The sequence below is a fragment of the Amborella trichopoda genome, chromosome 3, assembly GCF_054954075.1.
Source record: "Amborella trichopoda isolate Santa Cruz 75 chromosome 3, AtrichopodaSantaCruz75HAP2 v2.0, whole genome shotgun sequence".
NCBI lineage: Eukaryota > Viridiplantae > Streptophyta > Magnoliopsida > Amborellales > Amborellaceae > Amborella > Amborella trichopoda.
In genome coordinates this window covers 54,031,009-54,057,954 of record NC_142338.1, presented here as the reverse complement: position 1 = coordinate 54,057,954, position 26,946 = coordinate 54,031,009, and the positions used below count along the sequence as shown (strand labels likewise).

Here is a 26,946-nt window from a genome sequence, read left to right as displayed (position 1 = left end):
CAACTTATCCAAAATGGATAGGTTTTACCCATTCTGGTGAGACTGCAGGGAAATGGAAACTGCTATTTTGAGCTTGGGATTGATATTTGGATGGTCATATCTCCTTCATCCCGGACCCAATCGAGTTCGTCTTAGTGATATAAAATTTGCCCCGAGATGATGAGTGAATGAAGAGAATTTATAGAGAGAAGTTTGGCTCGAAATTGAATATTCTCAAAAGAGAAAATGGTGATTGATCAGGTGGGCATATTTTGATATCCCGACATCGGATCTTCATGAAAATAGATGCGTTGCGATCGTAGGATGAAGATGAATCATATGTGGTAAAATTCAAGCAAGATTAGAAGTAAAATTCAAATGAGATGAGGGGGCAGATTGAGCATAATTTAAAGATGAAAATGACAAGTTTTCCAGTTGTTGGAATCCCATTTTTCGGTGACTTTCCAAATTGATGTTAGAATCCCATTTTACTATGACTTTCCAAATTGGGAACAAGGTTTCATCAATTTTGACTTGACACAAAATGACTGCGATTTAATCCTATCCAAGTTGTGATGAATAAATTTATCGAAAACACGACGGATTAGCCTATACAAAATAGAAGGTTTCCATGTTTTTAAAGAATGACATATTCTTTATAGCTGTCAAAAAGTACGATTTGGACATCAAAATTGATATTAAAACGATCGTCATAAATTGAATATCATTTATACAATGATGGATTGTCTGAACGGCCACCGAAAAGCCCCCAAAGGGTGTCTATGGCTTAGGCCTTCTTCAAGGGGACCAATTGGTCATTTTTTGCATTGTGAGAAAGGGTATTTTGGTTATTTTCACTAATACGAAATTATATTTTAATTAAAGAAAAATACTATTTTTAGCAAATTTGGTCTATTTTTTAAGATCCACCTATGTTTTGGTGAATGCCTATAAATAGGTGTCTGTGTAACTCATTCTTGGAAAAAAAAATTAAAAAATATTGGAATGAGATTTCAATTTTTGGCTTTATTATTAAAGAGAGAATTTTTTTTAGAGAGACAAATGCCCCTTGGAGTTCCAAGCTCATCATCTCGCTTAGCCCACCAAAGGGTCCACACCGAGCCAAGCCTAGGACTGAAGCTCACCTAGGTGCACGGTTCACTTTTTCTCTCTCTTACTTTCTTCTTCTTCTTCTCTCTATTATCTTTTTTTCTCTCTCTTCTCCCTCTCGAGCCCACGGTCTAAATTGCATGCCCATTTCTCTTTCTCTACTCTCTATTCTCTCTTATGTCTCCCTCTTCTCTTTCTCTCTCATTCGCAGTCTCTCTTTCCTCTCTCCCTCTTCTTTTTCTCTCTTATTCTCGATCTCTCTCTCCTCTCTCTCTCTTTCACTCACCCTCTCGGTCTCCCATTCTCTTTCTTTCTACTCTCTCTCCTTCTCCTCTCCCATTCTCTCTCTACTTTCTCTTCCTTTCGATTTTTTTTTCTCTCAAACTCTCTCTCTTTCTCTCTCTCAACTCCATATCTCTCTCTCTCCCATAGTTAGCAAATCGCCGATTAAATGGTGATTTTTTTTTTAAAATCAGCGACTTTATGGAAACCGTTTAAAACTGCGATGTATTGAAAATTAAAATTCTGGAAAAAATCGCCTATTTTTTATAAGAACATTTAAAACGTGATTTTTGGTATAACGATTTAGACCACACCAAGACATCGTTTTTTTTACAAGATTTTTTTTTTTTTTTTTTTGTAAGCAGTAGCGAGATCAATCTCCCCAACCCTAACCCCAATCCTCTATTCTTCTAATTTCTCCTCCTTTGTGACATCTTCTTCAGTCTCCTACCCTCCTCCTCTTACCACGGGAGAAGCCTCCTCATCTACCGGTGCTAATGATCTAAAATCCCTTTGATACAAAAAACCCTAGAAGTTATCAACCACAATAGGAAAAGACCCTAGAAGTCTTGACCAAAATCCCTTTGATATCAAAAACCTTTGATATAGGTCTAGCAAGCTTGGGAGGCCAAATCCCTTTGATACCAAAAACCCTAAAGTCTCGACCAAAATCTTGGAATTATTGACCACTTCTAAACACCTTGAAACCATAGAGTTCACAATCCTATCTTCTATAGAGAATGATTTAGGTTTTCCAACTCTCTTGATCTCATCTTGTGGACCTGAAACCCTGTGATTATCATTTGAAATCCCAGAACGAGACCATAGAATTACTAATCAAATTCACCAACCAATAATCTAGCGTTTTCAGTCTTCCTAGGTTCATCGTGCAAACCATAAACCACCCTCTTCTTTTTCTCTCTCTAAAAACATAGCAATGTGAAACAAGTGAAACCAAACGGCTACGAGCCCAACCCTCTTTTCAATTAAAGAAATATATATAAACTTTAACCATAGTTATAGACTGGCCATATACACTATAACATAGTTAAAAAATTTTAATGAGGAAAAAACATTAGAATTTTTTTTGGTACCTACGGAGTAGGTGTGATGTTTGTTAAAGTATTTAATGAGTAAATTTATATGGTATGGTATTTTTATTTTATTTTATGGTTTTGATATAATTTTTTTTTTTTAGAATTTCAAAATTTTAATCTTTTAAATTTATCCGATTTTTTTACTCCAATTTTTGGAGCCTAATATATTAGAGATATCTTTACATAAAGTATTTTTGTTGATATGTATTTTTTATCTAAATTTTTCATCCAACCTTTTAAAATAAAAACGATTTGTTTTTTATTTTATGGTGAGCCGATTTATTGACGGTCCCCGACTTGCTAACTATGCTTTATCCTCACGTAACCTATCCCTCTTATACTCCGTCTCTATTTCTCATCTCTCTTTCTCTCTCCCTCTATCTCTCTTCCCTCATGTAACCTCTCCTCTATCTCTCTGTATCTTTGTCCCAAATCTTCCTTTCAGGTTTCTTTTCTCTCTCCACTCTCTCACCCTCACGGGCCGCACCCACTTTCCCCCAAATCTCTTCTTTCTCTCTCCCTAAATTGTCTCTTACCATCTGGGTCATCTCTTTCCCTAACTCCCTCACTCCTAAATCTCTTTTATCTCTCATTGTAACTTATCTCTCTCCCCTTCTAAAAACCTTCTCTCACGAAAACTCACCCTCTCTCTTGTATCTATCTCTCTCCCTCTTCCCCATAAATCTCTCCAACTCTCTCACTCCTTCATGAAACTCTCTCTATCCGTCATTTCTCTCTCTCTCTTTCTCCCCCTCTCATGCAACTCTCTCTATCTCTCTATCACTCTCAAACTCTCTTTCTCTCCCTCCCTTGTATTTCTTTTCTCTCTTAACCTCACAAGCGGGCTCAACTCCCTCTCCCTCTCCTTCTCTTTTCACTCTCTCTAACACGCCATGTTTTCTCTCCCAAAAATCTCTCCAAATCCTGCTCTCTCCCACCGTAAATCTCTCACTCTCATCTTTCCTTTCTCTCCCTTAAGCGACTTCTCTCTCGTTACTCTCATCCTTTCTCTCCTCCAATATCCCTTTCTCTTTATTTCCTTTAATTTACTCTCGCCCTCTTGTTTTTCTCTCTTTCTCTCACAACTCACCCACTCTCCCCACTAAACTTTTCTCTCTCTTTTACCCTCTAATATCTCTCATTTTCTCTCTCCCATCCTTATCTCATTATCTTTCTCTCTCAAACCCATATCTCTCTTTACCTCTCTCTCGTCTCTCTCTAAATCTCTTCCTTCATTCTCTCATTCTATCTTCCCTATTTTCTATCTCTATCGAAACTCTCTCTTATCTCTATCTCATTCTCTCTCTCCAACCCATCTCACTCTCTTCTTCTTTCATCTCTCTCTTTCCCTCATCCTCATATCTCAATATCTCTCTCCCTTAATCATATTCTCTCAATTCTTGTTTATCTTGATATTCTCTCTTTCTTACTGCCATTCTTTTTATTCAAATTTCTCTCAACTTTTTCATATATATTTTTTTATTTTGCATTAATTCTACTATTTTCTAAATATTTATTGTTTCTTTATCATATATCCATATAGACACCACTTATCATCATCATTCATAGAAAAAAACATGGATCTCTTCACATTATCATACATAAACTTGTATTTTTCCATTGGCACTACATATGATTTTTCATCAATAAATTCGATTCTTTGTCACTTTATGCAAGCCTAAAATCCCATCCACTATATATTCATCATAATCTTTGTCTATGCCCCTTCTTAGATTTCATAATTCATTATCATTGTCAGGCATGTCGCATAAAGGGGCTCTTCAGAAACGATTCGCGATGGGTTTTACCCATGGATTTCATTCTCTTGAATCCTCTGGGGTACTTTGATCACAAGTTGAGTACCTTTTCCTATTAACCGGTAATGCCTTTTGGGAGAGATGATGTCGGAAGGTGTATGTTTTATTTCAACCTTATATTTTTCATTTCATAATTCATTATCATGCATATCGCATAAAGGGCCTCTTCATAAATGATTTGTAGGGGTTTAACCCACGGACTCCGTTCTCCTGAATCCTCTGGGGTACCTCGATCACAAGTCGAATACCTTTCTCTATTAACCAGTAATGCCTCTTGGGAAGTGATGCCAGAAGGCTGTCCGTTTTATGCCTTATCTTTTGTATTTCTAAGACTAATTTATTCCATTTTCATAATTTCTTTAATTCATTTTCTTTAAATTGATTTTATCATATCAAGCCTAATTAAGAAGACACCTGAAAGCTAACCATATAGGAATTTAAAGCAAGCAGAGCAAGGAAAAGAAAAGAGTTGAACTCAGACCAAGTTGCAGAAACTTGGGAGGCTTTCTCCAAAGATCTAAGAGGATTGCTTTTATCCAAACGCGTCCCGCTAATCCAAGTAGTAAGGTAAACCTCTCAAACTTCACTCACCGCATTAAAATTCCCTCATCGTTGATACCTATTTGCACACATTGTGTGTGGTTGTTTTGAGGGAGGGTCTTTTCTGCCGAACCCAAGTCATCGACCCGAGATTCATTCGGACCTAAAGAAAACCCAGGTCCACCAACTTGAAAGATGGCATGAGGTCGATGCCCCAAATTTATGTAGAATGTCCCATTATGTTTGGATGGGAAATGGTCCACCAACTTAAAATGGTTTAATAGGGCTGCTGCCCTATCAAAATAAGTAATGCCTCATAACTCATATCGAAATTCAAGCAATAGAAAATTCATTGAATTGCAATTCAATAACTCAAAATTGCAATTCAAGCATCAAAAAACTTTTACGCCAACCATATTTGCTTGAGCATTATGATTATGAAAAAAAAAAAGATTTCAAGCTCTAAAAATAGTGTGTATTGTAATAAATTTTTTACACCATTCATTTCGCCCTAAAAGTAAGTGTTCATAGACCTAAAAGATTTGTACCATTTTTTAGTTTCGAATTTCATTATCGATGTTGGAAGTTGATTTTAGAGCCATCATGGATATTCCCATTGCTGAAAGTGCTTATCGGATAAGGATTTGAGGTGAGGCTTTATTTTGTTATCATAAGATCCAAGCCTCAGCCTTCAAGTTGTGATATGCAAAGTCTAGGCACCTATATGAAATGAACGACCTATGTTCATCCAAACTATTTTTTTATCTCTTTTTAAAAACATTTAATGATTTCAAGATTTTACAGGCAATATCTAGCCACCCATTAAATAGATAGCCAACGCTAATTGAACCTATCTTTTATATTTATTTTTAGAAACTTCCATTCATTGATTTCTTCTTCAAAATCAAGAGGGTGTATGTGCCAAATTTGAGATACAATATACGTCCCTAAGGCCTCCAAAATGGGGAAGGCGGAACATGGCAACAACTCACTCAAGGGCAGATCATCGCCCATTTAATGTGTGCAGAAATACTTATTTAGGCACTGCTAGTATGCTACAAACACAATGGCCATCCCTAAAGTGCACTTTTTTATTTTATTTTATTTTATTTTTTTGATGTGTTAACAGTGGGAATGGATGGGGACATTATGTCGAGGCATCCGTCCCTCTAACCACCAATGCCCCAATCCTAAAGTCTTATTTTCCATCATGCAAAAGTTTATAATCATATTAGCGTCATACCTTCTATTCCCAATAAAATAAGGGATTGTATATTATAAAACCATTTATTTTTAGTACAAGAAGGTCACAGTCATTTCTAACCATTGGATGTGGAATTCAATAGAATGAAATGTGTCACAACACTCGAAAAATTTTATTTTGGACTTTATGCCCAACTAAATATAGATCCTCAGCCACCTCATTTTGCATCCAACGGTCAATAATGACCATGGCTTCCGTGTATAAAAAATAAATGGTCTCATTGAATATATTTCCATAAAATAAAAGGCCTAAGGATATCAGAAAATTATGTTGTGCTAATAAAAGCATTCAAAGGTAAGAACCATAGGGGTTTCTCCAAATCCCAACTTACAAGCAAGAAAAATGAAAATTACATGGTACAGCTATAATAATACTAGTTGTTGTATATGTGCCCCTCATAGAGACAAGTAACATAAGACAACACCTATTATTTGAAATCAACTAAAATATTTTGATAGCAAGGATGAGGACTTGGGAACAGTCCTTTCCCCCAACCAATGTTGCATATGAACTCCTATAGCATACAGATAGGAGCCACTTCTCCCATGGAAACCCACCACCTTTCCTTCTGTTCTATTGGAAGTGAAGTAGGTGCCTAATTCCTCACCATATGGCCCATACTTGCCTCTACTTGTGCAGAATGTAAGAGACTTTATCACCTCCAATCTGTCATCTCTAGCGACTGCACCATAGTAGCCAGTAATGCATGTGAGCACCTCATTAGGGTACTCAAACTTGATCTGCAGGACCCAAGAGTGTCAATAATGCCAAAAGATTATATGCTCCTACGAGTATATGCTCCCCCAGGTAAAAATATCATCTAGGAGTACTTTTAGGATCTCAAATTTTAGGCATGCTATACATAATATCTTCAAATTGAATGTGGACGATTCAATATTTGGACGGTTAGATCTAAATGCTTCCAAACTCCAAAATCTTGTTTTTTTGGGGAAATATATCGAAATACTCATAAGAGACAAACTATTTAGGATTTTATCAAATTGCAACTCTTCAAACTCATGATCATATGTCTTTTGATGGGTATTTTGAAACTATTTCAAAAGACAGGTAGAAAAGTAGAATGTTAATAGTTCATCTCACACATGTATGTATTTGGGCAAATTATCCTTTTTTTTTAAGTACTTTATGGTTCCCAAAATTTTAAATAAAAAAATGGGCCTAAGCAGGTATTTTACCTGAGGGGTAAGTGTACAGTGTGCTCCCATGGAAGCACAATGTACTCATTCAATCAAAACAAAAATGAAACATAAGAAATATCATATCACAGGAAGTGAAACAAGAGGTGGAGAAGAAGAAGAGATTCAGTTACTCTATGGGTTGTTTCTCCTCCACGGCCTCCATGTCTAGCTGACCAAACAGATTGCCCATTTCTATCGTATTCAATTTGTATGGAGCATACTGCTTCTCCTCTGATCAATACAATTTGCTTGATACCTGAGTATACACCATCATCCCATGGCCTCCCTCCATCCCCACCCCAAGGCCCAGGCCCAAAGGGCACAGCCTCTTTCACAGTTCCCATCACAACCTATAAAAGATATACATGCCCATTAATGCTTTCATATAGAGAATGTCAAACAGTAAACAATTAGAAGATTCATTTTAGATAAATAATGTGAAATAGCATTAAAAAGAAATAACTGTTAATAGGGATAAAGGAAGTGTTAGGATAAAATCCAAAGCAAGTGTTAGCAGAAAGTTCAAATAAGTGCTAACAAGAAGTCTCAATGCACCTCTTCTCCATGGCCACCACTGCTGGGAACTGATTTGGTCGACCAATACGGGTTATTGACCTCAGCTATCTGTGCATCTTCGGGTTTGAATGAATGGGAAGGAGGAAATTGAGGTTTGGAAATGGCCTGTGTTGGAAAAACATGAACACCGATGGCATCTAAATACCAACCGCTTCGTCCATGGAAGCCCACGATCCTGCCTGCTACCGATTGAGACGAGAAGGACATCCCTTGCTGATCACCATAAGGTCCATATTGGCCTTTTGTGGTGTGGAATGTTAAGGATTTGATGACCATTGGTCCCATAAGGAATGCAGCACCATAGTTACCTGTGATGTATGTCAAGATCTCAAATGGATAATCAAACACCACCTGCCAGGAAATTCGAAAGGAAAATGTCATAGGCAACATCAATTTAAAACATAAATCAATGAATAGATACAAATAAAGGACAAAGTCATGCTCAAAGTTGGTCCTTCATATTAGATTGAAAAAAAGTGATTTTGTGTCATTTCAAATACGAACCTTATCTGATTTGAAGCTTCCCGCGGCTCCTCCATGCCTGTTTCCCCACACTGCTTGCCCATTTCTGTCGTACAGAACTTTGATGGACATGATTCCAACATTGCGGCTCAAGTTTATTTGTCGGATGCCAGTATACACGCCATCATCGAAGATGGATCCTCCATTGCCACCCCAAGGGCCATGGGTCACATTGCCTCCACCATTTGAGGTTCCTTTTTCTCCTTTGCTAGAGTCGCTGGAGAAGTTGGCCAGCTGCAACTGAAGCGAAATAATAGAGTCCTTAGTCCTTACTAGTAAGCATGGTTCATAACTTGGCTCATGCCTCGGACTCGGCCCTAGCTCAAGCTGAGTTAGTCAACCGAGTCCTCTATGGGCACAAAACAGGGGCAAAAAACAAAAAAAGGAAAAGAAAAAAAAAGAGGTTAACATTTATCAAAAATAGCAAAAACCAAATAAGTAATAAAAATCATCAAAAGTCTATGAAAGATGAAAATGTGTATGTATGTATGTATCTACATATGTATATGTATATGTATATAGGAAGATGTTAGGGTGAGCTCATGGGCTCATGGAATAGTGGAACCCAACGGCCCCGATTGAATTTGAGTCGATCTGATGGTCAGGACTGTTTATCGATAATATAATTTTAATATTTTTTATATAAATCCAAATATCAGAAAATTGGAGCATAAACTCTTCTCATCAAGACGCACCTAATAAAATTATTAAAAAAATAATTCACATAAAATAAATTACTCAAAATACCCCTATAACTTTTTAGGGGTATTTTAATCAATTTAATTTGTACGAATTATTTTTTTGATATTTTTATGAGATTCGACAATTCTTGAATAATAGAGGCTTCAAATTTCAAGTGATTTGGATTTGTAGAAAAAAAATTAAAATTCAATTACGAAATACAATTGTGAACATTGGATCGGTCCAGATTTAATCTGGGCCGTTGGGCTTACATTGTTCCATGAACCCATGGGCTGACATGAGCTTTTTCCATATATAAATAATTCATAATAATGAAAAGGGAAAAATAAAAAATTAGAACATACAATTAGAAAAGTTAACAATAGTAATAAAAAACATGAAATTCATGTAGAAACATATTTCAAAATTATCTACCAGTATTTGTAACCAAATTCATGATTCTTTCCCCGGTATTTAAGAAGGGTAAGTTGGGGATCAGCAGGGTGCTAAGGCCAAGTCCGAATGGAGTCGGCCGAGTTTTAAAACACTGCTAGTGAGTGAGTGAGACAGGATGTAATACTACCTAGCTAGACTGTACTAGTATGTAAATCTTAAGGTAAACTACATTGAGAGAGAGAAAGCACCTTGTTTTTGGATTCTTCTCGAGCCATAGAAGGTGTCTGTGAGACTTGGCTTGAGCGGTTGAAGGCGTCTTTCTTGTCTCTCACCTTTAATACAAAATCATAATGGCCTTTCGCATCAGTCCCATGAACAATGTCATAGCCATTTTTGGTGGTGGATTGAGCGGGCACAAGAACCTGGGAATAATAATTTGGTAACTCGGACTCGGGCTCAGGATCCGAAAGAGGTTTGAGATGCAGACCAATTGAGTCTAAGTGCCAACCAGAGCGCCCATGAAAACCAACAACCTTACCACCACTCATGGTGAAGGAGAAATGAGTGCCTTGTTGAACGCCAAAGGGCCCATATTTCTTTAAGTTAGTTTGGAAGGTGAGAGATCGTATTATGGTGGGGCACCCACTTGACATCGGACCATAATGACCGCTGAGCCAAGTAAGGACCTCTTCGGGGTACTCGAGCTTTACCTGCAGCATAGGTTTTTATCCGTGTTTAGAAGATCGATTCGGCCAAAGTACTCAGGCTTTGGTTGAGGGGAGTCATTCGGACGAGTTTGAGTAACTCACCCGAGTCCCGTTCACTTTTTTTAAAGAAAACGAACATTGAAAGGTGCACTCACCCAAATTTAACTCAATTTTTTTTTTTTTAAAAAAAATGAACACTGAAACTTGATATATATAATTAGGAATGTTACCGGATTCATGTCTGCTCTTTCTTTTGGACAGAAAAAGGGGAGCACTTCTCTTTTTCTTTTTTTTGGGTGAGCGAGTGGGGAGAGAGCCCCTATATTTGGTAGGAATTGAGTATTTCTCTTTTTCTTTTTCTTTTTTTGGGTAAGCCAGTGGGGAGAGGGCCCCAACCCTTGATAGGAATTGAGCCTAGGATGTAGCGTTGCATATCATTAAGTGCTAGCCAATTAAGCTTCGGCTCTTTTCCTAAAATGGTAAGTGCAGATTTGGGCCCCTAGCCTTTCGTGAGAACACTTCTCTTCATCACTAGATGAAAATCTTAAAGTGTACTTTAAGGCGAGAAAAACAAAAAGAACACTCGTTTCATTCGGGCTGGACCACATTTCTACAATATGTGACCCAGAGGTATAAATCATCCATCTTAAAGATGGATGCAAATAGGTGGTCCATCTAAAAACAATTGTAACTAACGGTCCAAATGTTTTCTTAATATAATTATTCTAATGATTTTCTTTTTGTCATATTCATGATCTCCATGTTAAAGATTATATGTTCTCTAAAATTAAGATCAAATTATATTTTTTAAAAAAATTTATTTCCAAGCCCGCATTTGCAATATGCGGGCTGGCCGCATGCTAACCGCGTCCAAAACAAAATGTATTTGGCACTTTTGTGGAACGTTTTATATAAAACGTTTCTTATAAAATTATGAATATTATCAGTTATATCTTTCGAAATTTTGTATATTTTATGGAAGCTTTTATCCATAAAATGGGTAGTTATAAAAATGTTTTTCGTATATTCATTTTGTTGGGGGAACTGATTCACATTATTTCGGCTTAGAGCTTGCGGCCGAACACTTACTACTGCTGTCTCAAGGGAACTTATTTCATTACATTGGTTTGGATATGGAGTTGGGTTTGGACCTTCCTATCCCAATTTGGGCCGAGTCTCGGGCCTTGTGGGTCAGGCCTTGGCTAGGATGCCCAGCAGGATTTGTGATGAGCCAAGCTCAAGCCTAGCAGGTTTGGCATGTCTAGCCTACGACTGAGAATGGGTTGGTCCGTATCTGGATGCGGATTTGAAAAGTATACATCGGATTTGGATTTGGATCCAGATCTGATTGGATCCAAAATATTTGGATCCAGATCTGGATCCTAAAATTAAACATAAGATTTAGATCCGGATCCAGATCCTAGATCCTAAAATTAAATATAAGATCCTAAATCGGATCTACTTGTACCCCAATCCTATCCAAATTTAGATCCGATCAGATCCAAGTTAAAACGGTTGAATTGACCGGTTTACCGGTTAGGCCGGTTAAACTGCTTTTGGCCCCATATCAGGTTAATCATTCCAGTTTGATTTTACGAATATGATCAAGCTAAGTAAGATGACTGGCCAAGAAAGGTGTTTTGTTGGACTCCATGGTTGTTTTTGATTCTTTGTTTTGACTGCTTATTTTTAATATTTGTGTGATTTAATAAAATTTTATAACTCAAAAAAAAAACTAGGCTCGGGCTAGCAATTAACTACTCCAACCAGATTTGGGCTGTACAAGATTACCCGATTGGTAATCAAACTGGGTTGGGTCAGCCCCATTAAGTGACCATATTCGGCCAGCAATGGTTAGCCTTATAGGAAAAGAGCTTGGGTTAATTAGTTAGTACTTAATGATTTGCAACACTACGTCCTATGTTCAATTTCTATCAAAGGTAAAGCCCTCTCCGCACTGACTCACCCAATCATTTTTAGCTCGTTCAATATTATTTTTCTAGCTCTTTGATTTTGTATCTAACCATTTCAAAAATTTTAAGTTTTTTTAAAAACTAAATACCAATATAAAACTTCCTATTTTTGGCAGTAATAATTAGCACCTAAAATCCCTTTGTTAATTTTTATTTTTTCTTGCTCCTATTTCTTCTCCATATTAGATATTTCAATTAAAATATGAACAAAATATAAAATAAATTTTAAAGATGGGATGAATATGATTTTTTGTTTTCTTTTTAGGTACCTCCATCAATAATTTCCTCATGGATCAAAGAAGTTCTACGTTTATAGACCTCTGGATTGAGAGTTTAACGAGAGAAATGCTATTAAAGAAAGGAAAAGGTTTATACAAGGTTGCAACTTTAAAATGTAGAATTACACATGCACCACAAATGTCTATCGGAAAATGTTGTTTTAATGTTGAAAAACCCTCTAATTGATCATCTCAACATCGAGATATATAAATACGAAAAAAAAAAAAAAAGATTTCGAGTCCTAGAAATAATTCATCTTGCAACACATTATCTAGACCGTCCATTTTCAGGATTTTCATATATTTAGAGCTTTACTTATTTTAACTATATTTGGAGTTTAAAATTTTATAATTAGATATGAAAATAGATTTTTAGATAATCCTAGGAATTTTTTACAAGAAAATTACATGTTATGATAAAATTTATAGGTGCGCCTTAATTGGATTGTTTAAGGTTGCAACCTTAGAGAAACCGCATCCATTAAAGAAAATTCTCTCTCTCTTTATATTTTTATTTTTAATACATAATACTCATTATTAAAAACAACATAATGCCCCTAAAAATCTTAGAGGTATTTTGGTCATTTTCTCATAAAAATGTTTCTATTTTTAGTTCTATTCGGTGTGCTCCAATCAGAGGTGTGTACATCCCGAATTATATTGCAAAATGGTTTATTAGAAAAAATAAAAAAGAAAAAATATTCTGAGTTGTTTGAACAAGTTCAAACTTTAAAAACTAATTCATTTCAACCGTCCATTGGGTGGCTGGGGACAAGGATTAAAACATGGGTGGTGACATATGGAAAGGTTTCCTATTTATTTACATCAAATAATCAATTAAAATAAAAAATTAAAGGCTTTTTATGGTGTTCCAAATATCAACTTGTTTTTCCTAAAGGTTCAAGAAAACAAAAAAATTTATCGTGTAGAGAGCATCAATATTTATTTGCAATTTTTATAAAACCCAAAAAGATATATACTACAATATCTTTGTCCTAAGATATGAACCTTTTAAAAGACAGACTTTTTGTTAATCATTTTCAAAATATTTGGGTAAAAGTGTACAATCATACTTGATAATCCCCGTAAATCTTTAAAAGGAGAGTATGCTACTTTAGCTTCTTCTTCTTCTTCTTTTTTTTTTTTTTTTAATTTTAATTTTTTTTTTTATTGTTTTTTTATTTAACACTTCCCCAACCATTCCATATCAATAAATAACAGTTGGTAGGTGTAATTCACGTATAATATAAGTTGTTAATTTCTACTGAGTTAGTCAAACATTTTGCAGACTTTCAGCTTGAGGAACAACATGCTAAGCAGGGGAGGTGTTAGCAAATATTTTGAAGCCAGATACTAGCCTAGTATACAACCCATTTAGAATATAATTTTCTTTTATTTGTTTTGTGTAGAGAATTAGGAGAACTCCGATAAAAAAAGGCATCACATTTAAAACAAAACTTTTATGAGTGTAAAAATAAGGTTGCAATATTCTACACAAATCTTATTTTTTGAAAGAGATCAAAATTTGACACTATTTTTTAAGACATACTAAATTTATATTGTCAGATTAAAATGGATAATATAGAACATCGCAACTTTTTTCCTAAAATTAAAATTCCTAACCTTATGTAATTTTGAACCATACAAATAGTACGAAATCATAAACAAAGGCATGACAAGATGGACATCTACAGTGGTTATACCTTCTATTGTCAAAATACGTACCTTGTCAGTTTTGCATCCACCATTGCCACCATGTTTCTCAGACCAAACAGATTGTCCCTTCTTATCATACTCGAATCGGAGAGAATCAATGGCTCCTCCATGAACAATTACTATTTGCTTGACCCCTGTATGAACCCCATCATCCCATGGACTTCCACCCTGGCCACCCCATGGCCCAACACTAACAGCTTTCTTTGACCCAACTTCTAAGTTCTGCTGCAAGTCACAACGACACAAGTTATACTAAAGTGTTGCTTGTTTCCATTGAACCTTAATTTCTGGTTTTTCTCTTTTTTTCATTGTTTAGACTAAGGCCAAAGCCCGTTCCGACCTTAGGTTTTATAAACCTGGCTTTATAAAACTCAAGCTACTTTTGGGCAAATGGTGTTTGGCACTTTTTCTTCCAATCAAAACCCAGGTCCCCAAAATTAGATTTTTTCGAAACCTGGGTTTTGGATGAAACTTAGTTTTGTTATCACTGCAAAGCCAAGTACCCCTAAGTTTCTCTTTGGCCTACCATTGCTCGGGCTGCTTCGTTGCAGAGTATGATCCTTAGAAGGCTGCCTTCTGAGTGAGGATGGGAATTTGGATTAAGATCAATTTATAGAGGGAAGCAAGAGAGAGAGAGAGATGAACGATGTAGTGAAATGAAAGGTTATTCGTATGCAATAATGGAGAAGATAAAAGGGAATTGGATTCTTAAAGGTAGATACCATGTGCAGTAGATGCTTCTATGCCACGTATTTTTAATGTTCTTGCAACGATCTAGAGGGTTGTTTTTGGATTTCCTGTCCGGACACCGCAGGATTAGAGGCATCAGAGTTCCCTTCTACCAAGCCCTACCATACCCTATCCTGTCGATAACATCTCGAGTTCGAGTAGAGAACGTTGTGCTGCTTTCTTTTCCTGTCCTGTCTTGATCCAATGCCATCCCAATTTTCAATATCAGAGTGTTTTGAAACTCAAAATCCAATGATTATTTCTTTAAATATTCATTTTTATATGTATTAAAAGTGTAGCAAGTCCTCCATCGTTCATTCCGAGAGGAATCTTGGGTTTTATGTAAAGATGTGGAAGTCGGGGGCTGATACTTCAACATAACGTACCACCTTCCATTCTCACCGTTAACATATAATTAAAAAAAAAGAGAAAGAAAAAGAAAAAATACAGATGTGTGGATGCTGTGTCGCCATCCCACAAGAGACTCAAATTCTAGTAGAGAGGATTAAGAGTTTTGATGCGAAGCAGAGAATTGTGAGTTCTGATTCTGTGCCTTTTGACCAACACTCTACTTTGTTTCCAACAGGGAGACAAAGAGCATTTGGATCTGCCATCCAATTTCGTTCAATTTTGGCCTTTTTAGACTTTTAACAAAAAAAATCCATGCTCATGCGAGAGCACATCTTTGATTTACTGTCGGGTAATAGTTTGCTTAGGGGTATTTATATGACCCCAAAATTTGGGGAGGCAGTTTTGTTAACCCAGTGATTAATATCCGTACACCCGTTATATGTGCGTGAAAAAATAAAATAAAAAATCATATGGTTATTCAAAGACTGCTCAATTTTTGGATGGTTTAATCTAAGCATTTAAGAGCTTAAAATCTATACTCATTTTGTTATTCTGAAAAAGACTCTAAAATTTTAGATTGAGAAAATCCTCCTGAGTAGGTATTTTGCTTAAGAGAGTATATATTAATTTGCTCCTCATGGATGTGCACTATGCCGGTTATATTTAAGGGACAAAAAAAAGAGAACTTTTACATGCCTATTATTTAGTTTTTGCATTACTAAAAAAAATTCATTCTAAATTTTATAATAATTTACAACATACTTTCTTGAGTTCCATTTTGATCATAGGTAGAAAATCCCATCTTTGGTGAACCACCCAAAGAAGTGTTTATACGCAAATTTTTCAATTTTGAGAAAAAAATGTTTACTTTTTTTTCCAAAATTGTAATCACAGATAACCCCCTCAGTATGTGAAAAACCATTGAACCTCCTCCAAGTTAAAACAAAAAGACATTTTATTCCTTCCACACCTTTTCTCTGTAGTCTAAATTACAATATTCTACCCATTTTTATTTTTTCTGATGACGCCTTCATCAAAATACTAAAAAAACACCCACTTTCTTTCTCTCTTTCCTGACGAACTTCTCTCTCTCTCTTTTTCAACCTCTCTTGAATCCTTAAATTTTTTGCTAATTTCATGAGCCTCACAAGTAGGTCAAGATGCATCTTAGGTTCAATTTATACGCTGGGATTATTAGAGAAAAAAAGGTAAGTGTTGTAATTTAGACAATAAAACAAAAGTTTGGAGGAGGTTAAAGTGATAAACATCATTTTCTTTTAACTTGGAGGGGTCTATGGGTATTCTATCGACTAAATAGGTATTTGGGATTATGATTTTAAAGATGAAAGTATACGTTTTTTTTTTTATTCTTTTTTTTTTGTTTCAAAACTATCATTATTTTTCACTTTGAAAGTACAAAAATTTACAAAATATAGTATTTTTCACTTTGAAAGTACAAAATTTTACAAAAAAAAAAAAAAAAAAGGGTATTGGATGGGACCTTAACGGAATTATTTTAAAAAAGTACCTAGTATTTTGGAAATCGAAAGCATAAAATTTTACTTCTTTTAATTTTCCTCTCTCTCTCTCAGTATATACACTTTGTCTTTCAAGCTTCATCACCTTTTTCTCTTTTTTTTTATTACTTTTATTTTTTTCTGGTTATTGTCACCAATAAGTTCGTAGGCAATGTGCTCAATTTCTGGGTAGACTCACAAAGGCGCCTTTTATGTGTTTTCTGAACGGTAATTACTTCGGTCATTATTTTTTCACTTGATATTATTTCCAACCAAAGGTTACATCACTTCAAAATAATAAAGATTCAGATACTCATAAGTTCATAAAAACGGCCTCTTGGCTAATCTATCTCCAACATCATTAGCTATATATAGCGAATAGGCTCCTGTAAATATATTTAGCCAATCCATCGGCAATATCATTATCCTCTCTATAAATATATTTGCAATATCTCCAACTGATGATATCCATAACCGATTCCAAATTGATCCGAGTCTCTAGGGTGGTCTTTGATTATTATTTTTGACTATATATATATATATATATATATATATATATTTGTTAATTTAATGGGCCATAAGCTTTACCTATTTTTATAATTAATTAGTGGTTTACTTGCACCTGAGGCATGGGGTGTGCTACCACCATGACCTCAACCTTGTGTTGTGGATGCGCAGTCGCTAGTGCAATATTATTGATTTTTTTGTAACGATTTGACTAAGCCGAACAGATGGGTGGGATTGCATCTTTACGCTAACATTTTGGTACCCAACGGATAATCTTGACTTGAACTGATTTGATGGCACGTTGGGACCAGATTGTAACTTTGGTCTTGCAGCCAAAATACATGATGATTACACTTGAGTTGATCATTTCATCGACAGTAAATTTAAGATGTCTAAAGCTCAATTATTATTTTTTTTTTAAAATTGATTTTTTAAAGTGAATAAAGGCGGTTATGGAAAATTTCATGAAATCTTAGCTTGGTTTTTGAATATTTTGATCACTAGACAATTGCCCACATTGGCTTGGTGTAACTTCTGATTGATTTTTTCTATTAAGTTAGCATATTATTTTCGATTTTAAGATAGAGTCGGTATGGGATTTCTTGAATTTGGATATGAAGGCATGTTTAGGTAGTTACATAAGGAGGTGAAAATATTTTTGTAAAAAATATATTTCTACAAACGAAATATGCCTTAAGTTCAAAAAGTATATACTTCAAAGCAACAATTTTACTTGTAGAAGACCCACAACATATGGATGGTGCAAATTTAACACATCTAAAAATATAGTATATTTTTTAAAATCAATATCAAAATCGTTATAAAAAAAAACAACATATGTTATTGTCACCTTAATTTGAGTTACCACAATATAAAATTCTTCCAAAGATAAACACTAGTTGAATCGGTCAATTTTAAATAGAAAATATATATAAATAAAATTTTACGTTGACAGCTTACCTAACGCAACCCGCCTCTTTTATAAGAACTCGAAATCGCAATCAATTAAAATGACAATGGAAAAAGAAATGACAAGAGTTAAATGACCATGTATTGATGGTTGGACACTTCCCAAAGTGAAAAAGCAACTGTGTTTTCCTGTGACCATGCTTTGGAGACGCTCCTAAATCTTCCCATCACATAGGAATAGGACCAAATCCTCTTGTCTTTTCTACTTAATTTCATTCAATTCAATAGACTCAATATCCATTTTAAACGTAAATGTGACTCCACAAATATATTAGAGAAAATAAAAGGAAATATTGTGCTTATCGTCGTCGACGTTGCAGCAAGCAATAGGCCCAGTGCCAATACTACGGGAGCAGGGTTAGAGAAAGTCGAGCCGTTCATGCACAGATGATGTGTTCCATTTGCACCATTTTGTTCTTTTTGGCGTTTTTTTCTCTCTCCCACCAACAAGATCCCATTTTTTCAGATCCCCAACTTCAAAACCAGGAGACTCAACTTCTGCACCATGGCCGTACTTATGGCATTGTAGAGGATCAAAACCAGGAGACTCCACTTCTTTATCTCCCTAATCAACGTGATCAGAGCCAGAATGAGCTCGACATTTTTGAGTCATGGTGCAGGCGCCATGGCCGTACTTATGGCACGGTAGAGGAGAAGGAGCAAAGATTCAGAGTGTTCTCAGATAACTTGGTCTTTATAAGGGAGCATAACCAGAGAGCTAACTCTAATTATACAGTTGGTCTCAATGCTTTTGCTGATCTCACTCACCATGAATTCAAGATCAAGCGCTTGGGTCTTTGTCCTTCTATTCTTCGCTTTTCGAGCTCCAATTTTCGCAGTGATCAGAAAAAAATTGATGTTCCTTCTTCTCTTGATTGGAGAGACAAAGGGGCAGTCACGAATGTTAAAGACCAAGGGAGTTGTGGTATCTCTCCTGTTGCCCTTAATTTGCGGATTTCCTTTATTTTGATCTATGTGATTTTGAAGTTCATTTCATCTGCTTTGGATTGTAGAGACATGGACTTCATCTGCTTTGGATTGTATATATATGCTTTTGTTCGGATTGTAGAGATATGTTGTTGTTGGGAATATTTATTTGCTCAGCTCATGAGTGTTCTGAGTAATTGGCTTGACTGTGATTTTAATTAGAAAGTTTTCTTCATTTTCTTTGGATCCTTTGTAATTTCTATACTGTTTGTTGAATTCACTTATCCAAAGCCTGTATTACGAAGTTCAGTTCATGTATCTGTTGAGATTAAAATACTCAACTCCTTGGTGCATTTATTTCAGTACCAAAAAAAAAATCATGTGAAATGATATCTTCACTGCCTTTTTGTAGTGAATATCTTCTCTGTTCATTTGGCGTTAGAAAGCGATCATTAGTTTTATACATATCATCAAGGTTTTAAAGCTCGTCTTGGCCAAGGTAGTCGGTCCTTGGCCGAGTGAGTAACTCAGTTGTAACTTAGCCAGGTCGAGTGGACTTAGCCAAGTTATGTACACCCTCAAAAATGTTTAAAAATCAAAAGCAAAAGCAAAAGATAGTAAAATATAGTTAAAGAAAGAGAAAAATTAATAGAGATAATAGAACTCATTAGAAGATCATAGAAGATGAAAAAAATTCTATAAAAGATCGATTACTGAAAATTTTGATTTATACCTTGAATATTTCAAAAAAATTAGAAAAGGAAAAATATGAAGTCATTTTAAAAACTGTCGAAATCATCTAAAAACATATTTTTAAATAATATATCGATATTTTCCGCATTTCTTTATTTTTAACAATTTGTTTTAGCTATTTTTTGGTGCCCAGTGAGTTGGGCAGCCCAACATGCCTCCAACTCGCTTCACCAATATGGGGACTCGGCCGAGTTTAAGAACAATGCATACCATCGTCATTTAACAATTGAATGATGGTGTGAAATTGTCTATTAAACTGAAGTTGAACATCATGGGCTCTATTGCTGCGATGAAATTCTGACAGTGCCTAGTTGTATGTTCTACTCGATGAAACTGGTAATTGTATGTTCAACTCCATGGAAATTGGATGACATTCCAGCCTTACCAAAAGCTTCACCATGCTATATCTTGTTGGAACATAGGTAACGCAGAAAGCACAAGGGAAAGATACCGAAAAATTGATCAAAAATTATTTATGTGAGAATAAAATGAGAAAGCTCGGACTCGATAAGATGGGTATATAAACTACGTTGGTTTCCTGATGTTGAAGCTATGCAGGTGTGGAAGTTCTTTTTTTTTCCAGCTCTTCAAACTTTTGGTTTAACACAGCAGCTGTGATATACATTCATTCTAGCTCTTTCTAAATTAACTGTAAAGTGTTCCATTTGATTCTTGCAGTATCAGCTTTTATGGTGGATCTGTTATTGTTCCCTTAAATGGTCAAGGAAGTCATTTGTTGTTTCACATTGAACTAGTTTGAGTTTATGTTTTTTTTCTCTAAGTTTAATAGAATAATACAGAAGTAGCCATTTCTGTAAGAAGGCTTATGTGTTTTCATAATCCTTTTGAATTTCATGTGCGCAGTAACTTACTAAGATGGGATAATATACAAATCTCCATTTCATTTTTTCTTTTGAATTTTAGCAAAATCTTATTAATTAAAAAATGTGTTTACTTTTATATTTCTTATCCAAAAACAACTGCAGACATACAAGATTCTGGCAGTGTAACGAGTCAAGATAAACTCTCTAACACTTGTATCTAACAAGTTAGTCCTCAAAAAGTGATTATCACTAGAGGGGTTTTGGAGTTTCCATCCTGTGCAGGGTATTTTTTTTTTTTTTTATATATATAATAGAGGGAGTTAACGAGCTCATTGGACTCCTTCCAAATTTGGCCAAACTCATCCTGCTCATGGCACTAGACGGTAAAAAATCTCTTCATACACATTTTGGAGCTTCGAAGGGCAAAGTTCTTTATCACTTTTCCAGGTTATTACCTTAGTGAAATCCCATTAGTGGTCAAGTTCTTCCAACTGGAATGTAGATGTCTGAGGCCGGATAGCAGTGCCTAGGCCTCTGTTCATTTAAGGCACACTCTTGTAGAGGACGTTAGCAACTAATTAATAGTTTTCCTTGGTGGTCTTTTACTAGTTCTCTGCCAAAAGCAGGTCTCTGATGCCTAACAACAGCAACCGGGCCTCTGCTGAATAGCATCTATTGCACTTTTTTCTATGATGTCAAAAGTTTGATGGCTTGATGATTACTAAACCATGGGTGCATTAGCAACCCCCACTTCTTGGTCCTTATAAACGGCTCCCACAAAGGCTTCTCTCCCTCTTCTAGGGGACTTCATCGAGGCGACCCCCTCTCTCCCTTCCTATTCTCCATAGCAGCCGAAGTCTTCTCCCATTCAATCCGACGGCTTTTTGACTTTGGTATGCTGAATGGGTTCAAAATTCCTAACCATGGCCCTATTATATCTCACTTTCAGTGCGCAGATGACACCCTGCAATGCTGTCCCCCAAGAAGTGGATACCCTTATCTTATTCCTCAAGTATTTCAAATGGACTGCAGGCTTCAAAGTCAACCTAAACAAAACCAAGATGAATGTGGTTGCTTTAGACCCCCCATCCACCTACGACCTTGCTAGCCGAATGGGTTGCCTGGCTGAAAGTCCTCCTCAACCTACCTCGGCCTTCCTCTTTGTTTAGGGAAGCCAAAATACAGCTTGTGGGCTCACTTAATCAACTATTTTGATCTTGAATTTGCATCCTGGAAGGGACGCTATCTTTCCTCAGTAGGAAGGGTAACCCTTATTAAGGCCACTTCTATTCAATGTGCCAATATATTAAATGCCCATATTTCAAATGCTGGCCTCAATTAGATCTCAGCTTGAGCAAGTCATAAGAAATTTCCTTTGGGCTGGCGATGCAAACAGCCATAAGTGTCCCAATTGATAGCTTGGGATGAAGTTTGCTTACCCCATGACTAAGGGGAACTTGGAGTTCGGGGGCGCAAGAATTCCAACACTGTCCTCCTGGTTAAGTGGTGGTGGTGGTTTCCCACCTAAGAGAACCATCTTTGGCAACAAGTGACTTCACATAAGTATAACATAGACCAATGTTCTTGGTCGCCCGAAGATCAGGCTTATGGGAGATCATCAGATATTTGGAGGTCGCTCCTTAGTATCTTACATCACTTCAAAAGTTACATATGGTCCTACCCGAGAACTGGAAATCGAGTGAAATTCTAGCTCGATCTTTGGGTAGGGCAGAACTCTCTTAAGGATGAGTTTCCCCCGTTCTTCCTTCTGGCTCATGACCGCCAAGCCACAGATCCAGGGTCACTCAAGGACTTGGAGCCCAAATTACAGACGACCTCCCTAGGAATTTGATTTACCAGAATTCTTTGATCTCTTTTCTCTCCTTCACTCGACTTTCGTTCCTCTCGGTGGAGTAGACCATCTCATTTGGACTCCAGCCCCATCCGGGAGATTTTCAGTTTCTTCCTTCTATAGAAAGCTTACTGAACTCCCCACTTATCCACATGCCCCTGCTCCCATAGTTGCTAAGGGGTGGTCCTTTCTCGCCCCCCCCCCCCAAAGATAAAGGTCTATACTTGGATTGCACTAGCCGAAAGAGTTCTTATGATGGACCAATTACAAAGAAGGGCCTTGCCAATACCAAATTGATGTGTAACGTATTTAGCTGTAGAAGAAACAAATGCTCGTCTCTTCCTTCACTGCCCTGTCGCGCAAAACCTGTGGGGTGCTCTGCTCCAATTATTCAATTGGCAGTGGGTCACTCCTTCAGTTCTCCACCTATTCTCCTCTCTTCACCCGTTCCCATGGGCCAAATCAGGCATCTTTCTTTGGAAGGCGGCTGTGGCCGCCTCACTCTGGGTATTGTGGATTGAGCATAACTCAAGGATCTTCCGAGGGGAATTCTCCTCCGCTCCTGCCCTTTTTGAAAAACTCAAAGTGAAGGTTATCTTCTGGACCTCCAACCATCCCCTATTCCAAGGTTTCCCCTCCTTGGTCTTCCATCAAGACTGGCAGGCCTCTCTTTGGATTCCCCCCGAGCGTGGCTCAGTCAAACTCAATTTTGACGGCTGTTCTCTCGGTACCCAGGGCCAACTGTTATAGGCCTTTTCTGTAACCACAAAGGAGCTACCTTAGCCACTTTCTCCAAACATGTTGGCAACTCTGACTCTCAAACAGCAGAGGCTTTAGCCCTCCTAGAAGGCCTCAAACTCTTCAATAACGAAACCAAAGTTTGATAGTTAAAGGCGACTCTTGCAATGCCATATCCTGGGCATCAGGCTTCTCTGAATGCCCCTGGTACTTGCTACAAATTTTTGACGAGATTTCTGATATATCCACGGGCCTTCAACTTTCCTGGAACCATGTGTCGAGAGAGAGTAACTCACATGCTGATTCTCTAGCCAAAGAAGGGGCACTCAATGCCACAGTTTGAGTGTATGTTTCTTAGTCACCTCCCCTCGCCCCTCCTTGCCCACCCCATCCTGTGTCCTTCCCCACTAGTTGATTTTGTTCACTGGCCATTGTAATTGAAGGGCCTTATTTTTGTACAAAGCTTCCTTCCCAGGAAGCAATTTTTTTATAATTTCCACATAGTAATTCAATCCCGTTAACTTTCTTAAAAAGATGATGAAAAATTTATGCTATTCTGTAGTCGTGCTTTGATTCGAGTTTTTGTTAGAATTATTCTAGTTCATTGATCTTGAATTCATTGGATCATATCAGCTAGGGCATATAAATTAGGCAAGATCACTTAAAAGAACAAATGTTGCCACATTTGCTTGAGAAATTAATTTTTCTTGGTTGAAAAATGTGGTCATGTTGTTGGTTTTCTTTCTGTTAACTAAATGTTTGACTATAACATCACTCTTGCATTTTCCTATCTACCACTTCTAATTTCATGTTCCATTCAGTTCTTAATTATAAAGTAGAACCACTTTCATTTCCTCTTCTTTTAGGAGCTTGTTGGGCTTTCTCGGCCACTGGTGCTATTGAAGGCATAAACAAAATTGTCACGGGATCTCTCATAAGTCTTTCAGAACAAGAGATCATTGACTGTGACACTACTTACAACAGTGGTTGTGGGGGAGGGCTGATGGACTATGCATTCAAGTGGGTCACAAAGAATCATGGGATTGATACTGAGAAGGATTATCCATATCGAGAAGTCCAAGGATCCTGTATTAAAGACAAGGTACATCACATATATATTTATCATCCTTGAAGAAGCATATATGCGCAAGATTTAGCTTTATCCAACATTCCAGTCTTTCCTTTGCAAAATGCAAGTTGCTAATGTAATAAACATATGGCCAGTAATACTGGTAACTGATTTGTTTTTGCTTATCAATAAAAATAGAAATAGATTTATGTTCACATCTAGGGGTACTGGGTTTATCACTATCCAATGGCACGATGGAAGTGAGACCACCATTGGGTCATTTCCAGCTCAGGTGGGACCTTCTCTTCTCCATTATCATCCATCATTTCAATGCATGATGATGACCTCAGGTCCCAGTGGACAATTGTTATAACATAGCCCGCAGGTATAAGTGTACTTTTCTTTTCGTTTCTTTTCTTGTCTTTTTTCTTTTCTTCTATAAGCACTATTCCGCCTCATTAATTAGTCATATATGAGACACCTTGTCTCATTTCATAATAATTAGATATCTGTATTCATGAAATCCTTAATCGGCAAAAGAAACCATTCCTCTTGCTAAGATCACACTTGTTCTATTTTAGGCAGAGCGTCATGTTGTGACAATTGATGGACATACAGATATTCCTTCAAATAGTGAGGACTTAATTCTCCAGGCAGTTGCAAAACAGCCAGTGAGTGTTGGGATCTGTGGTAGCGAACGTTCGTTCCAACTCTACTCATCTGTGAGTCTTATTTCACCAAACCAATTTAATTCTCAATAAGAAACCAAACAAAATAATCCTATTATTTAACTTTCTCAATTGGGTTTCACTACAGGGGATCTTTAGTGGACCATGTTCGACTTCCTTGGACCATGCTGTACTTATTGTGGGGTATGGCTCAAAAAATGGTGTTGATTATTGGATTGTGAAGAATTCATGGGGAACAAGTTGGGGGATGGATGGCTATATGCACATGCTTCGAAATAGTGGTGACTCACAAGGAGTTTGCGGTATAAACATGATGCCTTCTTATCCAACGAAGAGTGGTGCTAATCCACCTCCATCACCACCTCCGGGTCCAGTTAAGTGCAGCCTTTTGACTTATTGCCCATCAGGAAACACTTGTTGTTGCACATGGAGATTTTTGGGGATTTGCTTGTCATGGAGCTGTTGTGATCTTGATAACGCTGTTTGTTGTAAGGATGGTCAATACTGTTGCCCTCAAGACTACCCAGTTTGCAACACAGCCACTGGTTATTGCCTCAAGGTTTGACTATTTCTCTTTCTGGTTGAACAACTTTTTTTTTTTTTTTTGCTGAGTTAAAGTGGAGTGTATTTATTCTTCAAACCCACAGAGAAACAGATTGTTCTAAATTTAACTGTAATGTTTTCTTAAGAGAACTGAAAAAATGTATAAGGGACCAATTGTACAAAGTTGTAGCAAAATATGAAATTTTATTTGATCCTGATGCCCAAAATGAAGGCATTTTCTGCGACACAGAGATTGCACCATCAAAACCTGCTTACCATCAATACTAAAAGAAAAAGAAGAGGAAGAAGAAATAAAATACCAGGAATTTTGAGGTTGGAATTTTCATTTTCGTTGGGAGATCAATATGTTTCCGTTACGTTTCCATTATGATTTCAAATTAAAGCATTGGTTTTTCTTTAAAAGGTTTCTATTTTTCTTGACTTGTTAGTCTTTCCTGTTCTGATGTTTATTTTCTCCGAGATGTTTATGCATTGCCTCTCACTTTGTTTCTGATAAATTTGGATTTGGCCCCTCATGCTTCACTATTGGGCTTACATTTGTGAGTTGCTGACTGTAGGGAAGTGGGAATTGGACAGAGATGGATGGGTTGAAAAGGAGACAGTCATTTGGTGGATTCAGACCATGGGAAGCCATATAGGAAATAGCGATGGATGTAACATATTGTGTATGTTTTTGTTCGGTATGTTGCTGTTCTTGAGTGAAATATTTATCTTAAAAGCTGATGATAATTAATATTTATATAATTAGAGTTGCATTTATAAGGAAAATCTAGTATTAATTTATTTTATTGCTATATACTCGCTGATGATGTGCTTTTTACAACCCTCTTGCTGAGAAATTGAATGAAGAATTGTTTAATTTAAATAAAAATAGTATACTAGTTTTACTTTGTTATTTAATTGTCGGCTAATATTTAATTGGGAAATTACTTTGTTATTTAATTGTGGGCTAATATTTAATTGGGAAATTTATCAAATTACCTTTGAGAGATTAGCAATTTGACACTTTACTCATATCCTTTTCTTTAATTTCAAAATTCCAATTTGGCACTTTACTCGTATCTTTTCCTTTAATTTCAAAATTCCCATAAAAAATGAATCGAGCTTGGGTCAAGACGGTAACGGCTGGGTTTTGATAGCACAACGTCGCGAGTTGCATTCTCATATAACCTTGTCAAAAAAGAAAAAAACACTTGGTGTTGAGTTGGAATAGTTCCAAAAGGGTAAATAGTTAATTAGTTCATCTGTTATAAGTATTTTGATTAATTTACCTATTTAATTTTACCATTGTATTTGTTTAATATTCCATTTAATTGCAAT

General features: G+C 36.4%; 2 protein-coding genes across 3 annotated transcripts; one reads left to right on the top strand and one right to left on the bottom strand.

The window, feature by feature from the left end:
* Positions 1 to 6,346: 6,346 nt before the first annotated feature.
* On the bottom strand, positions 6,347 to 14,719 carry LOC18429356 (Mannose-binding lectin superfamily protein). The gene is made up of 7 exons (XM_006838642.4): positions 14,664 to 14,719; positions 14,147 to 14,362; positions 9,712 to 10,173; positions 8,369 to 8,626; positions 7,844 to 8,215; positions 7,420 to 7,638; positions 6,347 to 6,829 (listed from the first exon to the last, which is right to left on the bottom strand). The coding sequence occupies exons 1-7, from the start codon at positions 14,664 to 14,666 to the stop codon at positions 6,527 to 6,529; spliced, it is 1,833 nt and encodes a 610-aa protein (XP_006838705.1). The 5' UTR covers positions 14,667 to 14,719; the 3' UTR covers positions 6,347 to 6,526.
* Positions 14,720 to 18,511: 3,792 nt separating this feature from the next.
* On the top strand, positions 18,512 to 26,394 carry XBCP3 (xylem bark cysteine peptidase 3). 2 transcript variants are annotated; one of them, XR_016051727.1, is made up of 6 exons: positions 18,512 to 19,135; positions 24,171 to 24,406; positions 24,572 to 24,758; positions 24,955 to 25,095; positions 25,190 to 25,621; positions 26,184 to 26,394. XR_016051727.1 is itself a non-coding variant. In XM_006838641.4 (5 exons), exons 1-5 carry the CDS (start codon positions 18,598 to 18,600, stop codon positions 26,262 to 26,264), a joined length of 1,428 nt encoding a protein of 475 aa, XP_006838704.1. In that variant the 5' UTR covers positions 18,512 to 18,597; the 3' UTR covers positions 26,265 to 26,394. The 2 variants fall into 2 exon arrangements, 1 of the variants encoding a protein (XP_006838704.1); XM_006838641.4 differs by lacking the exon at positions 24,572 to 24,758.
* Positions 26,395 to 26,946: the final 552 nt, after the last annotated feature.